The 14,318-nt window shown below is 49.4% G+C and overlaps 1 protein-coding gene across 4 annotated transcripts in view; it reads left to right on the plus strand.

Annotated features, from left to right (window-relative positions):
* The window catches only part of LOC121547099 (KH domain-containing, RNA-binding, signal transduction-associated protein 2-like), a 164,468-nt gene that overhangs the window by 102,201 nt on the left and 47,949 nt on the right, over positions 1 to 14,318 (plus strand). For all 4 annotated transcript variants that reach the window (XR_006657692.1, XR_006657691.1, XR_005996488.2 and 1 more), the window contains 2 exons: positions 63 to 193; positions 3,395 to 3,593. Coding sequence is in view for 1 of the 4 variants with exons in the window: in XM_041858207.2 (XP_041714141.1) it covers positions 63 to 193; positions 3,395 to 3,593 (330 nt within the window). In the remaining 3 variants the exon portion in view is untranslated. The remainder of the gene's footprint in view (positions 1 to 62; positions 194 to 3,394; positions 3,594 to 14,318) is intronic.

Here is a 14,318-nt window from a genome sequence, read left to right on the forward strand (position 1 = left end):
GCGGTCCTAAGAAAAATGTCCTATTTTATTTAATGTGAGGCCTGTTGTATTCTGTTCCACAGGACTACAACGATGAGATCAGACAGGAGCAGCTGAGGGAGCTCTCCTACTTGAACGGAGGATCAGAAGACACCAGCAGAGGGAGGACTGTTCGTGGGCGGGGCTTACGGCTGGCTTCCACCACAACCACACGGTACCTATTTAGATGATTACCATTTGCCAAGATGAGCCATGTTGATTATGATCCGCTGGCTTGTTGGTCTCCATCCCAACTGATTAATGGTCATTGATTGGGCATGTGTGCTTTTGTGTGTCGGTGTATGTGTGCGTGTGCGTGTGTGTGGTTTTGTTTTGCATCCGTGTGAACTTTAACTGCGATCATAATCAAAATGTGATCTTGGCTTTATTGCGTTTAATACTCATACCCCGTTTGATGAATGATTAATATTTTGTTTCAAGCACATATAGTTAATTATGTAACGTTTTCATAAATATATAATATTTCATATCTCAGACAGTGATACAGTGGGGAAAAAAAGTATTTAGTCAGCCACCAATTGTGCAAGTTCTCCCACTTAAAAAGATGAGAGAGGCCTGTAATTTTCATCATAGGTACACGTCAACTATGACAGACAAAATGAGAATTTCTTTCTCCAGAAAATCACATTGTAGGATTTTTAATGAATTTATTTGCAAATTATGGTGGAAAATAAGTATTTGGTCGATAACAAAAGTTTCTCAATACTTTGTTATATACCCTTTGTTGGCAATGTATGGTATTTTGGCCCATTCCTCCATGCAGATCTCCTCTAGAGCAGTGATGTTTTGGGGCTGTCGCTGGGCAACACGGGCTTTCAACTCCCTCCAAAGATTTTCTATGGGGTTGAGATCTGGAGACTGGCTAGGCCACTCCAGGACCTTGAAATGCTTCTTACGAAGCCACTCCTTCGTTGCCCGGGCGGTGTGTTTGGGATCATTGTCATGCTGAAAGACCCAGCCACGTTTCATGACCATATGACATTCTCCCAATCCTCTTCTGGATCATCCAAATGCACTCTAGCAAACTTCAGACAGGCCTGGACATGTACTGGCTTAAGCAGGGGGACACGTCTGGCACTGCAGGATTTGAGTCCCTGGCGGCGTAGTGTGTTACTGATGGTAGGCTTTGTTACTTTGGTCCCAGCTCTCTGCAGGTCATTCACTAGTTCCCCCCGTGTGGTTCTGGGATTTTTGCTCACCGTTCTTGTGATCATTTTGACCCCACGGGGTGAGATCTTGCGTGGAGCCCCAGATCGAGAGAGATTATCAGTGGTCTTGTATGTCTTCCATTTCCTAATAATTGCTCCCACAGTTGATTTCTTCAAACCAAGCTGCTTACCTATTGCAGATTCAGTCTTCCCAGCCTGGTGCAGGTCTACAATTTTGTTTCTGGTGTCCATTGACAGCTCTTTGGTCTTGGCCATAGTGGAGTTTGGAGTGTGACTGTTTGACGTTGTGGACAGGTGTCTTTTATACTGATAACAAGTTCAAACAGGTGCCATTAATACAGGTAACGAGTGGAGGACAGAGGAGCCTCTTAAAGAAGAAGTTACAGGTCTGTGAAAAGCCAGAAATCTTGCTTGTTTGTAGGTGACCAAATACTTATTTTCCACCATAATTTGCAAATAAATTCTCGATTTTCTGGAATTTTTTCTTCTCAATTTGTCTGTCATAGTTGACGTGTACCTATGATGAAAATTACAGGCCTCTCTCATATTTTTAAGTGGGAGAACTTGCACAATTGGTGGCTGACTAAATACTTTTTTTCCCCACTGTATATACCGCAATAATTCATATTTTATACACCTCGACCATGTCTTCAGTGTGACAGTCCCTCAAGGATTTTGAGCATACTTTGACGACTTGCACTATACTACCTCAGCTGTTAATGAAGCTTAAACACAGCCCCTGTTCTCACATGATTCTGATTCTGCCCATTTAGAATCACAACCATGTCCCTCCTCTGATTCACTCCTTATGCCGTGCTCCTTAAGCCATTACTGTAAATCTCCATGAGAAATATGCACCGGTAATGTGGCCGTAATTCTCCTTGGAGTCTTTGTATTTTCCGATCATAATGGACTGCTAGCTTTAGTGAAGGATCTGCAGTACCAGAAGACTGTGTAGCTTCTGCCTCCTCTGTCTTGCTAGTGTTAAAACGTCTGGATGTTCTCCAGATGTAGACAGCTTTAGGACCTTAAGTCCACACTGGACTCTCTGTGGTGCTCATCTGGCCCTTCTAGGCAGTACCGAAGAAAGCACCTCAGTATCCGTCTCCCAACACCCTAATTTCAGCTCAGACACACCAGGGCCCATTTGCCTTTTGGTCTGTTACTGTTGGTGCAAGTTATGTGCACAGTCAAATAGCTGTTAGTGCACCCTAAACATTATAGTCTCCCTCACTGGGATAAGCACAGGGAGTCAGAGGGAGACGGGGCATTTCCCTGCCAGGGCGCAGGTTGACGTTCTGGAGGCAGAACTGAGCGATTTCCCTGCCAGGATACAGGTTGACGTTCTGGAGGCAGAACTGAGTGATTTCCCTGCCAGGATACAGGTTGACGTTCTGGAGGCAGAACTGAGTGATTTATGCCAAATGGGCCAGCTGCAAAGTCAAAATTGGCTAAATTGTAAAAATTCATGAAAACAAAAAGTAGCTTTTTGGTCTTAATTTAAGGTTAGGGTTAGGCATTAGGGTTACCAGAGTGGCTAAGGTTAGGGTTAAGGTTAGGGTTAGGTTTAAAATCAGATTTGATGTCTTGGTGGCCAACTAGTGACCACTCCGCAGAGCTGCCTCCAGTACATGAGTCATCCCAATAAACACCAACCTGCTGCCAGGGCTGCTTCTGTATGTGAGAAAGACTGACATGAGGATTCTTTACAAATGCAGGTAGAGCCGCTTCCCCGGGTCATTGGAATAACAGAGCAGTGTCCGAATGAATAGCTTGTCTGGGAGAAAAGCGATATGATGACTGTTCTTCTTCAAACATCATTATGACTGTATCTGTCTAAGCAGAAAAGGTTATGCTTCTCTTCCACAACACTCAAGCTTGTGACCACCACCAGCTGAGGCAGTCTGTATAATATCTGCCCACATTAGAAACAGATCAGTTACCATTCCACTTTTGCACATAGTTGTTTGAAATCAAGAAAGGAGCATTTCATTTCCACATTGAATAACGATCATTTTTTAGATGCGATCAATACCATAGTGATGTTTTTTGGTCTATGTTGCTCAACATACAGTACTCAGAGTATGCTACCATATAAATGTACTTAATTCACAAGGGACAATGTCAATGTTCGAGATGGCCAGACTATGTAATATCATGCTGGGATCTCATCTATGTTTAAACAGGGCACGGGGCGGCGCGGCCCCACCCCCCCCACCAGTCAGGGGGGCAACTGCACCCAGGGGGACAGCGGGTAAGCGGAGTGCCCTGCCACAAGCCACATTAACGAGAGGAGTACCCACTCCCAGGGCCAGGGGAACACCAGGGAACCCCGGATACAGACCCCCACTGATACCCGTCACACACGAATCATACGACGACTACGTAAGTCTGACTCACTTTGTCCCAGTTGTAATGTTTTATGTTGAATAAGTACAGTGCCTTCAGAAAGTATTCATACCCCTTGACTTTTTCCACATTTTGTTGATTTACAAAGTGGGATTAAAATTGATTTAATGTTTATTTTTTTATATGCCAACGATCTACACAAAATACTCTAACAATTTGTTTTGTTTTTTAAGAAAGAAAACATGAAAAATAAAACACTGATATATCATGGTTAGATAAGTATTCAACCCCCTGAGTCAATACATATTAGAATCACCTTTTGCAACGACTACAGCTGTGTGTCTTTCTGGGTAAGTCTCTAAGAGCTTTCCACACCTGGATTGTGTAACATTTTCCCATTATTCTTTTCAAAATTCTTCAAGCTCTGTCAAATTGGTTGTTGATCATTGCTAGACAACCATTTTCAGGTCTTGCCATAGATTGTCAAGAGATTTAAATCAAAACTGTAACTCGGCCACTCAGGAACATTCACTGTTGTCACGGTTTCAGCCGAGGCTGCTCCTCCTCCTGGTTCGGGCAGGCTTCGGCGGTCGTCGTCCCCGGAGTACTAGCTGCCACCGATCTATGTTTCATGTTCGTTTGGTTTTGTCTTGATGTTGTACACCTGTGTCTTGTTAGTCCTCGTTAGTGTCCTATTTAGTTCTCGTTGTGTGTGTTTGTCTTTGTGTGTGATTGCTCTTCTGTTTTGTGTTGGAGCTACGTACTTCCCTCCAGTGTTTTGGAGAGGTTTTCGCACATGTTAGTGCGCCGTTTGTTTGACGCCTGTGTGCGCCGTTATTTCGCCTTCGGGCTTATTGTGCTTATTTTCTACGTGAATATTGCACTAAAGTCTTTTGGACTGAGCTTCTGCGTCCTGCGCTTGATTCATGCACCACACCCACCTTCAGCACCCCTTGACAACTGTCTTCTTGGTAAGCAACTCCAGTGTAGATTTGGCCTTGTGTTTTAGGCTATTATCCTGCTGAAAGGTGAATTCATCTCCCAGTGTCTGGTGGAAAGCAGACTGAACCAGGTGTTCCTCAAAGATCTTGCCTGTGCTTAGCTCTATTAGTTGTTTTTTTACTCCCTAGTCCTTGCCTATGACAAGCATACCCATAACATGATTCAGCCACCACCATGCTTGAAAATATGAAGCGTATTACCCAGTGATGTGTTGTGTTGGACGCCTGTATCTTTGTAGTGACTGGGTGTATTGATAACTGCACCATGCTCATATGGATATTCAATGTCATATACACTACCGGTCAAAAGTTTTAGAACAGCTACTCATTCAAGGGTTTTTCTTTATTTTGAAAATGTTCTACATTGTAAAATAATAGTGAGGACATCAAAACTATGAAATAACACATGGAATCTTGTGGTAACTAAAAAAGTGTTAAACAAATTAAAATATATTTTATATTTGAGATTCTTCAAATAGCCACCCTTTGCCTCGATGACAGCTTTGCACACTCTTCCTGAAAACTTGATGTCCCCATCCACAAGTAAAAAGTAGCCAGGTGTGCGGATTGCACACAAAGCATCCAGGTAAAACAACAACAACATCATAATGATCATTGCTTGCTTGCTTGCGCGACCATGCCATGCTTGCTAACTTAGTGACAAAGTGAAACTGTTTTCAACTGTGATGAGTGATTTCGAAAGAGTCAGGCGCAGGAGGGTAAATCACAGAATAACAGGATTTATTCCGAAACACAGAGTTACGCAGTAATGCGTTAAAACACTCCAGTGCGCAAAACAGGCGTACTGGAAACAACAAGGCACACGGGGAAATATCCCCGCGATACAAAATACAAGGAGCTCCACCGAGCTTCTCTAACCTCCACAATAAACAATCACACACAAACACAAGGGGGCAGAGGGAACACTTATACAGGTACTGATGAGGGGATATGAAGCAGGTGTGTGTAATAAACAAGACAAAACAAATGTAATGATGAGATGAGGAGCTGCAGGGGCTAGAAGGCCGGTGACGACGAACGCCGAAGCCTGCCCGAACAAGGAGAGGAGGCAGCTTCGGAGGAAGTCGTGACAGAACCCCCCCTTTGACGCGCAGCTCCAGCAGTGTGCCGACACCGGCCTCGGGGACGGCCAGGAGGACGCGGAGCAGGGCGAGCCGGATGGCGACGGTGGAAATCCCGCACCGGAACCCAGCACCGCTCCTCCGGACCGTACCCCTCCCACTCCATGAGGTACTGAAGGCCCCCTACCCAATGACTAAAATCCAGGATGGAACGGACGGAGTACGCCGGGGCCCCCTCGATGTCCAGAGGGGGCGGAGGAACCTGCCGCACCTCAGACTCCTGGAGCGGACCAGCCACCACCGGCCTGAGGAGAGACACATGGAACGAGGGGTTAATACGGTAATCTGGAGGGAGTAATAACTTATATGTAACCTCGTTTATCCTCCTCAGGGCTTTGAACGGCCCCACAAACCGCGGGCTCAGCTGATGGCAGGGCAGGCGGAGGGGCAGATTCCGGGTCGAGAGCCAGACCCGATCACCCGGTACCAAGACCGGGGCCTCACTGCGGTGACAGTCAGCGTTGAACTTCTGCCGATGCGCGGCGTGCTGGAGGTGGACGTGAGCAGCGTTCCACGTATCTTCTGCGTGCCGAAACCAGTAATCCACCGCAGGAGCTTCGGGCTGGCTCTGATGCCACGGTGCCAGAACCGGCTGATAACCTAAAACACATTGAAATGGCGATAGGTTAGTGGAGGAGTGGCGGAGAGAGTTCTGGACATATTCTGCACATGGCAAGAACACCGACCACTCCCCCGGCCGGTCCTGGCAGTAGGACCTCAGGAACCTCCCACATCCTGATTCACCCATTCCATCTGCCCATTACTCTCGGGGTGAAACCCAGAGGTCAGGCTGACCGAGACCCCCAGACATTCCATGAACGCCTTCCAGACTCTGGATGTAAACTGGGGACCCCGGTCAGACACTATGTCCTCTGGCACCCCTTAGTGCCGGAAGACGTGAGTAAACAGGGCCTCCGCAGTCTGCAGGGCCGTGAGGAGACCGGGCAGAGGAAGGAGGCGGCAGGCTTTTGAAAAGTGGTCCACAACGACCAGGATGGTGGTGTTACCCTGAGAGAGGGGAAGATCAGTGAGAAAGTCAATACACAGGTGGGACCATGGCCGTTGTGGAACTGGTAAGGGCTGTAACTTACCCACTGGGAGCTGCCTAGGTGCCTTACTCTGTGCGCACACCGAGCAGGAGGAGACATACACCCTCACGTCCTTAGCCAAGGTAGGCCACAAGTACTTTCCGGTCAGGCAGCGCACTGTACTGCCGATAACTGGGTGACCAGAGGAGGGGGATGTGTGTGCCCAATAGATCAGACGGTCACGGGCAAGAGACGGCAAGTACTGCAGCCCAGCTGGGCACTGAGGTGGAGATGGCTCTGTGCGTAACGCCCGCTCTATGTCCGTGTCCATCGCCGACACTACCAGCATCACAATGCAGGAAGCCGGGAGTTTGGGGGTGTTCTCTATGGGCCTCTCCTCTGTGTCGTACAGCCGTGACAGTGCATCTGCCTTCACGTTCTTCGTACCCGGGATGTCAGACAGTGTAAAATCAAACCGGGTGAAGAATAGGGCCCACCTGGCCTGGCGAGGGTTCAGCCTCCTCGCTGCCCGGATGTACTCCAGGTTACGGTGGTCCGTCCAGATGAGGAAAGGGTGTTTCGCTTCCTCGAGCCAGTGCCTCCACACAGTCAGGGCTCGGACAACAGCCAACTGCTCCCGATCACCAAAGTCATAGTTCTGCTCTGCTGGGCTGAGCTTCTTGGAGAAGAAGGCACAGGGGCAGAGCTTGGGTGGCGTGCCTGAGCATTGAGATAGTACAGCGCCTATCCCTACCTTGGACGCATCCACCTACACTACGAACGGTAGTGATGGATCGGGATGGGCCAGTACCGGGTCCGAGGTGAGCAGAACCCTCAGGTTACTGAAGGCCCTGTCAGCCTCAGCAGACCAGCGGAGCCGGGACGTGTCACCCTTTAACAGAGAGGTGATGGGAGCTGTGACCTTGCCAAAGCCCCGGATAAACCTCCGATAGTAGTTGGCAAAGCCAATAAAGCGCTGCACCTCCTTTACCGTGGTTGGAGTCGGCCAATTACACACGGCTGAAATGCGATCTCCCTCCATCTCCATACCTGAGGTGGTAATGCGGTATCCGAGGAAGGAGACGGACTGTTGGAAAAAACAGACACGTTTCTGCCTTGGCATAAAGGTCATGTTCCAACAGTCGGCCCAGCACTTTGCGAACCAGGGACACATGCTCGGCGTGCGTAGCAGAATACACCAGAATGTCATCGATGTAGACCACTACACTGCGACCAAGCATGTCCCGGAACACCTCGTTCACAAAGGACTGGAAGACGGATGGAGCATTCATCAAACCGTAAGGCATCACCAGGTATTCGTAATGCCCCGTGGTTGTGCTGAATGCTGTCTTCCACTCGTCCCCCTCTCGGACACGCACCAGGTCGTACGCACTCAGGAGATCTAATTTGGTGAAGAAGCGCGCCCCATGCATTGACTCGATCACAGATGGAATGAGGGGTAGAGGATAACTATAACGTATTGTCCCCTTGTTCAGGGGGACGGGGCGCAGATCTCCGTCTTTCTTCTTCACAAAAAATTTACTCGAGGAGGCGGGCGAAGTGGAGGGATGTATGAACCCCTGGCGCAGGGACTCGGAGACGTATGTCTCCAACGCCTCCGTTTCAGCCTGCGACAGGGGAAACACATGACTCCTGGGAGGCACAGCATCTACCCGGAGGTTTATTGCACAATCCCTCGCCCGATGAGGTGGTAATTTGGTCACCTGAATTTTGGAAAACGCGTGCGCCAAATCAAGGTATTCGGGGGGAATGCGCACGGTGGAGGTAGTGTCTGGACCTTCCACCATGGTTGCACCAATGGAAACAGCTAGAAACCTACCCTGACACTCTCGCGACCACCCCGTGAGAACCCTCTGCGGCCATGAAAAGGTGGAGTTATGTAGTGCTAACCAGGGAAGACCCAACACAACAGGGAAATCAGGAGACTCAATAATAAAAAAGGTGACTTGCTCTCTATGGGTGTCATGCATAACCATAGTGACTGGTGCGGTAACTTTCCTAACAAACCCAGACCCTAATGGTCGACTGTCAAGTGCTCTGATGGGGAGTGGAATGGATAGGGGACCCAATGTAATACCTAGACTAATACCTATACTATATGCTATATGCTATATGCTAACGACCTGTCCATAAAGGTCCCAGCTGCGCCTGAATCGACCAGCACCTTACACTGGGGAACTACCGTGTAATCAGGGAAGTGGATGTGTAGGGTACAGTGCGCAGCAGAGGGCTCTGAACGAGTGTGGGTGTTCAATACCTGGGGTGACACGAGAGTGCCCTGCCTGCCGCCTCCAGACCCAAAAGAACGGTGACGATAGAGTGCAGTAGAATGTCCTCTTGTGCCACAAGAGTGACACTGGCGCACTCGTCCTCCGCTCTCCCGGATCGCCGCACCACCCAGCTCCATCATCTCGTGATCCGGGTTGGGGGGGGGGGCGGGGGTGGTGAAACGGGCATGCCCCTTCCAGGACGTCCTCTAGAAGCCAGCAGGTTTTCCAACCGGATGGCCATGTCCTGCGTAGTCCTCGTCCCCTGCCTCAGGTGGACCAGCCGCTCGCCCGCCTCTCAACCCTCGGCGGGTGAACGAAGACGGCCCGGAATAGGCGAGCAAACTCCCTGTAGTTGTCCAACCCGGCTCCTCCTTCACTTCAGACCGCGTTGGCCCACTCCAGGGCTTTCCCCAAGAGGCAGGAGACGAGGGTGGACACCTTCTTCCGCTCCAATGGAGCCTGGCTGATGGTCGAGAAGTATAGATCCAGTTGCAGGAGGAATCCCTGGCAGCGGGCAGCAGTCCCGTCAAAATCCCTTGGTCGGGATATATGAATCCCTCTGGGTGCTGGGGTGTGGGTGGCTGGATCCGGTCACTCAGCTGGTCCCGAAAGATCGGGTCCTCTCCTCTCTAGGCGTTGGATGACCTGGAGAACCCGATCCATCGCTTCTCCCAAGCTAGCTAGCATCGTAGAATGCTCCCGGACCCACGCCACGACTCCAGGCATTTGCTCCTCTCCTGTTGACTCCATGTCTTGGTGTGTGATTCTGTGATGAGTGATTTCGAAGGAGTCAGGCGCAAGAGGGTAAATCACAGAATAACAGGATATATTCCAAAACCCAGGTGTGTGTAATAAACAAGACAAAACAAATGGAATAATGAGATGAGGAGCGGCAGTGGCTAGAAGGCCGGTGACGACGAACGCCGAAGCCTGCCTGAACAAGGAGAGGAGGCAGCTTCGGAGGAAGTCGGGACATCAACACAACTGTTTAAGACCCAAAAATTTTTACCAAGCAATAAAAATAAACTTTCAATCAGTACTGAGTGAATGAACAACAAAAACATTTTGGAATGTACGTTGTGATGTCACGAGAGGCTGTGTCCTGGAGGGACGTTACATCCCCCTGAGGTGGCTGCAAACCCAGACAGCTATGGCTCCATCTGCTGGTATGGTCGGGAACTCCACCCCCTCTATGGCCAATCTTCCCACGCAGCTGAAACAAATGAGGAGCTGATGAGCTGAAGGTTTGGGAAGGGAAGAGACACAGTCTCCAACCTGGGCTCTCTGGAGGACAAGAGTGCTGCACGTCCACTTCCATGAGGAATATAAGGATTTGGAGATACTTACCTTTGGGAAATACTCACCTTTGGATATATGCACCGTGGAAATACGTGAGAGACATTTGGAAGGACTTTTTGCTGGGTTGGCCACTAGCTGCAACGTGGACTACAGTAAGGCTGGGGAAAAGTTATCTGAGCGAGTGAGAATTATGATTTTGGATGTGGAAGAGACATCCCTGAACTGTTAACCCTTAAAGAGCCACAAGAGAACAGAATTTTGTTATATTTTCGTTAATTTCCCAAGACCTATAATAAAATCCTTGTTTTGTTTGAACCTTGTCTCCATGCACTACTTGAGCAATCCCGCTGAAAGCTGTGTAGCCTCTCGTGACGTCACAGATGGTGGAGAATACAGGCACGCTCAAGCGTTAATAGTGCATGTCAGAGGAAGGATACCGAAGGTTTGATCACCCAGTTTTCCAAGTTGGCCGTAGGCTCCCCGCCGACTGAAATGGAGGACATATTGAAAGCCCTTGTTGCTGGCCAGCAAGCCCAGATGCAAGTAAACGTGGCTCTCTTGGAGGAGCAAAAGAAAGCCAACCTTCTGAAGGCAGAGGAATTGCAGTTGCAGAGACAGAGGGTGGTCCAAAATACCCGCCCAATAAAGGCAAGTGACTTTATATCTAAGATGGGAGCTACCGATGACATTGAGGCATACCTGCATGCATTTGAGGCCACGGCCACTAGGGAAGCCTGGCCCAAGCAACAGTGGGTTGGTCTGTTAGCCCCCTTTCTAACCGGGGAATCGCTGAATGCTGTCCGGGACCTGGGCCCTGACCAGGTTACTGACTATGATGCCCTGAAGTCTGAGATCCTCAGCAGATATGGACTCACAAAGTTTGGTATGGCCCAGCGCTTTCACAGCTGGACCTTCCAACCAGACCAACCTCCTCGGGCGCAGATGCATGAACTTGTCCGAATCGCAAGGAAATGGCTGGATCCGCAGAGGAATACAGCAGCGGCGGTGGTGGAGGCCGTTGTGGTGGATCGTTACCTACGCGCCCTGCCTTATGAGGCAAAACGGTTCATCAGTCAACAGGCCTTGACCACGGCTGATCTGACCGTGGAAGCTGTGGAAAAGTACCAGGCCACAGCGGAGATGCTGAATGCTTCCCGAAAAAGACCCCAGGAGGGCGGCCCCACCACAAATGGGAAGAACCCGTCCAAAGGACCCCAAGGTCTCGAACCCAGCCACGTCAGGACTTATCCCGGCTCCAGGGGGAGCCAGAAACCAGGCGGGTCCAAGAAGAGTACACCAGGAGGGGGAAAACTTCGACAGTGTTACCGGTGTGGGGAGATGGGACATATCTCCTGGCAGTGTGGGAAACCAGCCGATGAACCTATGCCCACTGCGGAGTCCTCCAGCTCAGCACCCACACACCGTTTTGCCTCCGCTCTTGGGAGTCGTAGATGGCGGCCCAGATCGACCCCCACCTGCCCGGTAACTGTGAATCACCATGATGTGGAGGCCTTACTGGATTCTGGTAGCCGGGCCACCCTGGTGCGTAAGGATTTGGTGGGCCCAACGTGTCTGACCCCGGGGAAAGTCCTCCCAGTTTCCTGTGTCCATGGGGACACCAGAGAATACCCCATTACTGAACTTACAATGACCAGCACACGGGGAACCATACACACGACGGCGGGGTGGTTGATTCCCTCCCCGTCCCTGTCCTAATTGGACGAGACTGCCCAGCCTTTACCCACTCTGGAGAGAGTCTCAGGAGAGGATAACCCGAGTACCTCGGAAACGGAGAGGCAAGACTCATCCTGGGAAGGCTCGGTGCAATCCTCCGAGTTACTCACTCCCGCCCGGGCTCTGATAGGGATGGCAGGTGCCCAGACCGACACAGAGACGGAGCTACAGAATCTGGACAAAGAACTGTCTGGTCTGAAGGGGACCGCTGAGAGGTATTGTTTGTTAAAGCAACAGTTAGACATGAAGACAGAAGAGTTAGATATCCTCCAGGCTAAACTCCAACAGAGCTCCTTCCCTAAGCAACCGGAGGAGCTGGAGAGGCTGCGCAGGACCATCGAGGAGTGTGAGGAGACCCTGCGCAGTAGTAAGGAGGTCCAGAAGAAGGCAGAGGAGAAGTACAAGGTGTTGGAGAACAAGATGAAGAATGCGGAGGCAGAGAGAGAGAAGGAACTGAAAGCTGCTCAACAGAAGCTAAACTCTGCTAAAACCAAGGCTGATGCGTTCAGTAAGAAACTCAAGGAGAGACAACAGGAGGCTGAGTCCCTGGTCCTAGAGTTGGAGGAGTTGAAGAGAGAGAGCAGTCTGGCAAGCACCACGGCAATGCGGACGCCCTCTCCCGGCGTGATGCCTTCTTCGCTGCCTTTACCCCGACGAGGACGTCGGTCCCGAGGAGGGGGATGTGTGATGTCACGAGAGGCTGTGTCCTGGAGGGACGTTACATCCCCTGAGGTGGCTGCAAACCCAGACAGCTATGGCTCCATCTGCTGGTATGGTCGGGAACTCCACCCCTCTATGGCCAATCTTCCCACGCAGCTGAAACAAATGAGGAGCTGATGAGCTGAAGGTTTGGGAAGGGAAGAGACACAGTCTCCAACCTGGGCTCTCTGGAGGACAAGAGTGCTGCACGTCCACTTCCATGAGGAATATAAGGATTTGGAGATACTTACCTTTGGGAAATACTCACCTTTGGATATATGCACCGGTGGAAATACGTGAGAGACATTTGGAAGGACTTTTTGCTGGGTTGGCCACTAGCTGCAACGTGGACTACAGTAAGGCTGGGGAAAAGTTATCTGAGCGAGTGAGAATTATGATTTTGGATGTGGAAGAGACATCCCTGAACTGTTAACCCTTAAAGAGCCACAAGAGAACAGAATTTTGTTATATTTTCGTTAATTTCCCAAGACCTATAATAAAATCCTTGTTTTGTTTGAACCTTGTCTCCATGCACTACTTGAGCAATCCCGCTGAAAGCTGTGTAGCCTCTCGTGACGTCACAACGTGTGCTGTCATCACCACACTGTCCATTTAAATAGCGTCAATTTGACGTATCTATAACAAGGTTCATAGCATAAAGGGTCTATCACAGTACTAAACATGTACACATACGCACAGCAGTGTTCTAGAATATTGAACCGTTGGCTTTCATACTTTTCTAATTCTCAGCTCAAGCTATTTCTCCAACTGTCTACACATTCAAATGAATGCAGGACGCGTACCAGAGTTGTAGGGAGGTGCGTGTTTCGTCTGTGCATGCGGATGGTGTTCTAGCTATGTCACAATGGTACGACAGAGTATCGCGTCTCAGCGTCTTTGTTTGTGGACCGAGTTGGGTTTGTGGACCGAGTTGTAACTCATTTCAAAGCAGGTGAAGTTTGAAGGGCGCAAGAGAGGGTGTGTGGTGTGCATCCGGAGTCGATGCAGGGCAAAGAGTGGGAGATGTGTAGAAACCCCCTTTGGGTGCTGTACGTGTTCTGTGCCACTTTGCAGGATGGGTCCTTGCTTCCAGTGTAGATATAGAGGTCTATAGAGCCTGTCTGCATTCCTTATTTATGTAACTGTTAGCTTACATGTGTAATATCGACATGAGCTCAGAACCACATTTTTCAAACATGGTCCTGTTTTATCAATTGCAGTGCTGAACAATGGACAGTTCATTACCTCTGTCAAATGACTTTATGTGTGTATTTGTATTTTTTATTGCAATAAAGATGATGACACTACATAATACACATTTACAATAGGCCTCTATCTACAAAACACAGTACATACAGCCTAATGATATATACACTATTTTAATAGCAGGACACTGTAAAGTCCATTATCCCTGTGAAGAGTATGAATTAGGCTGCTTGAGAAGGTTTGAATCCTAAGCAACCTTCCTACACATTGTTGGAAGTACAATAGACAAACATACTGTAGTAGGTCAAAGCTGTGTGCTGGAAAACCTTGGTAGAGCATGGGTGAAATACGCATTGTGGTG

The sequence above is a fragment of the Coregonus clupeaformis genome, chromosome 31 (genome assembly GCF_020615455.1).
Source record: "Coregonus clupeaformis isolate EN_2021a chromosome 31, ASM2061545v1, whole genome shotgun sequence".
Classification (NCBI taxonomy): Eukaryota; Metazoa; Chordata; class Actinopteri; order Salmoniformes; family Salmonidae; genus Coregonus; species Coregonus clupeaformis.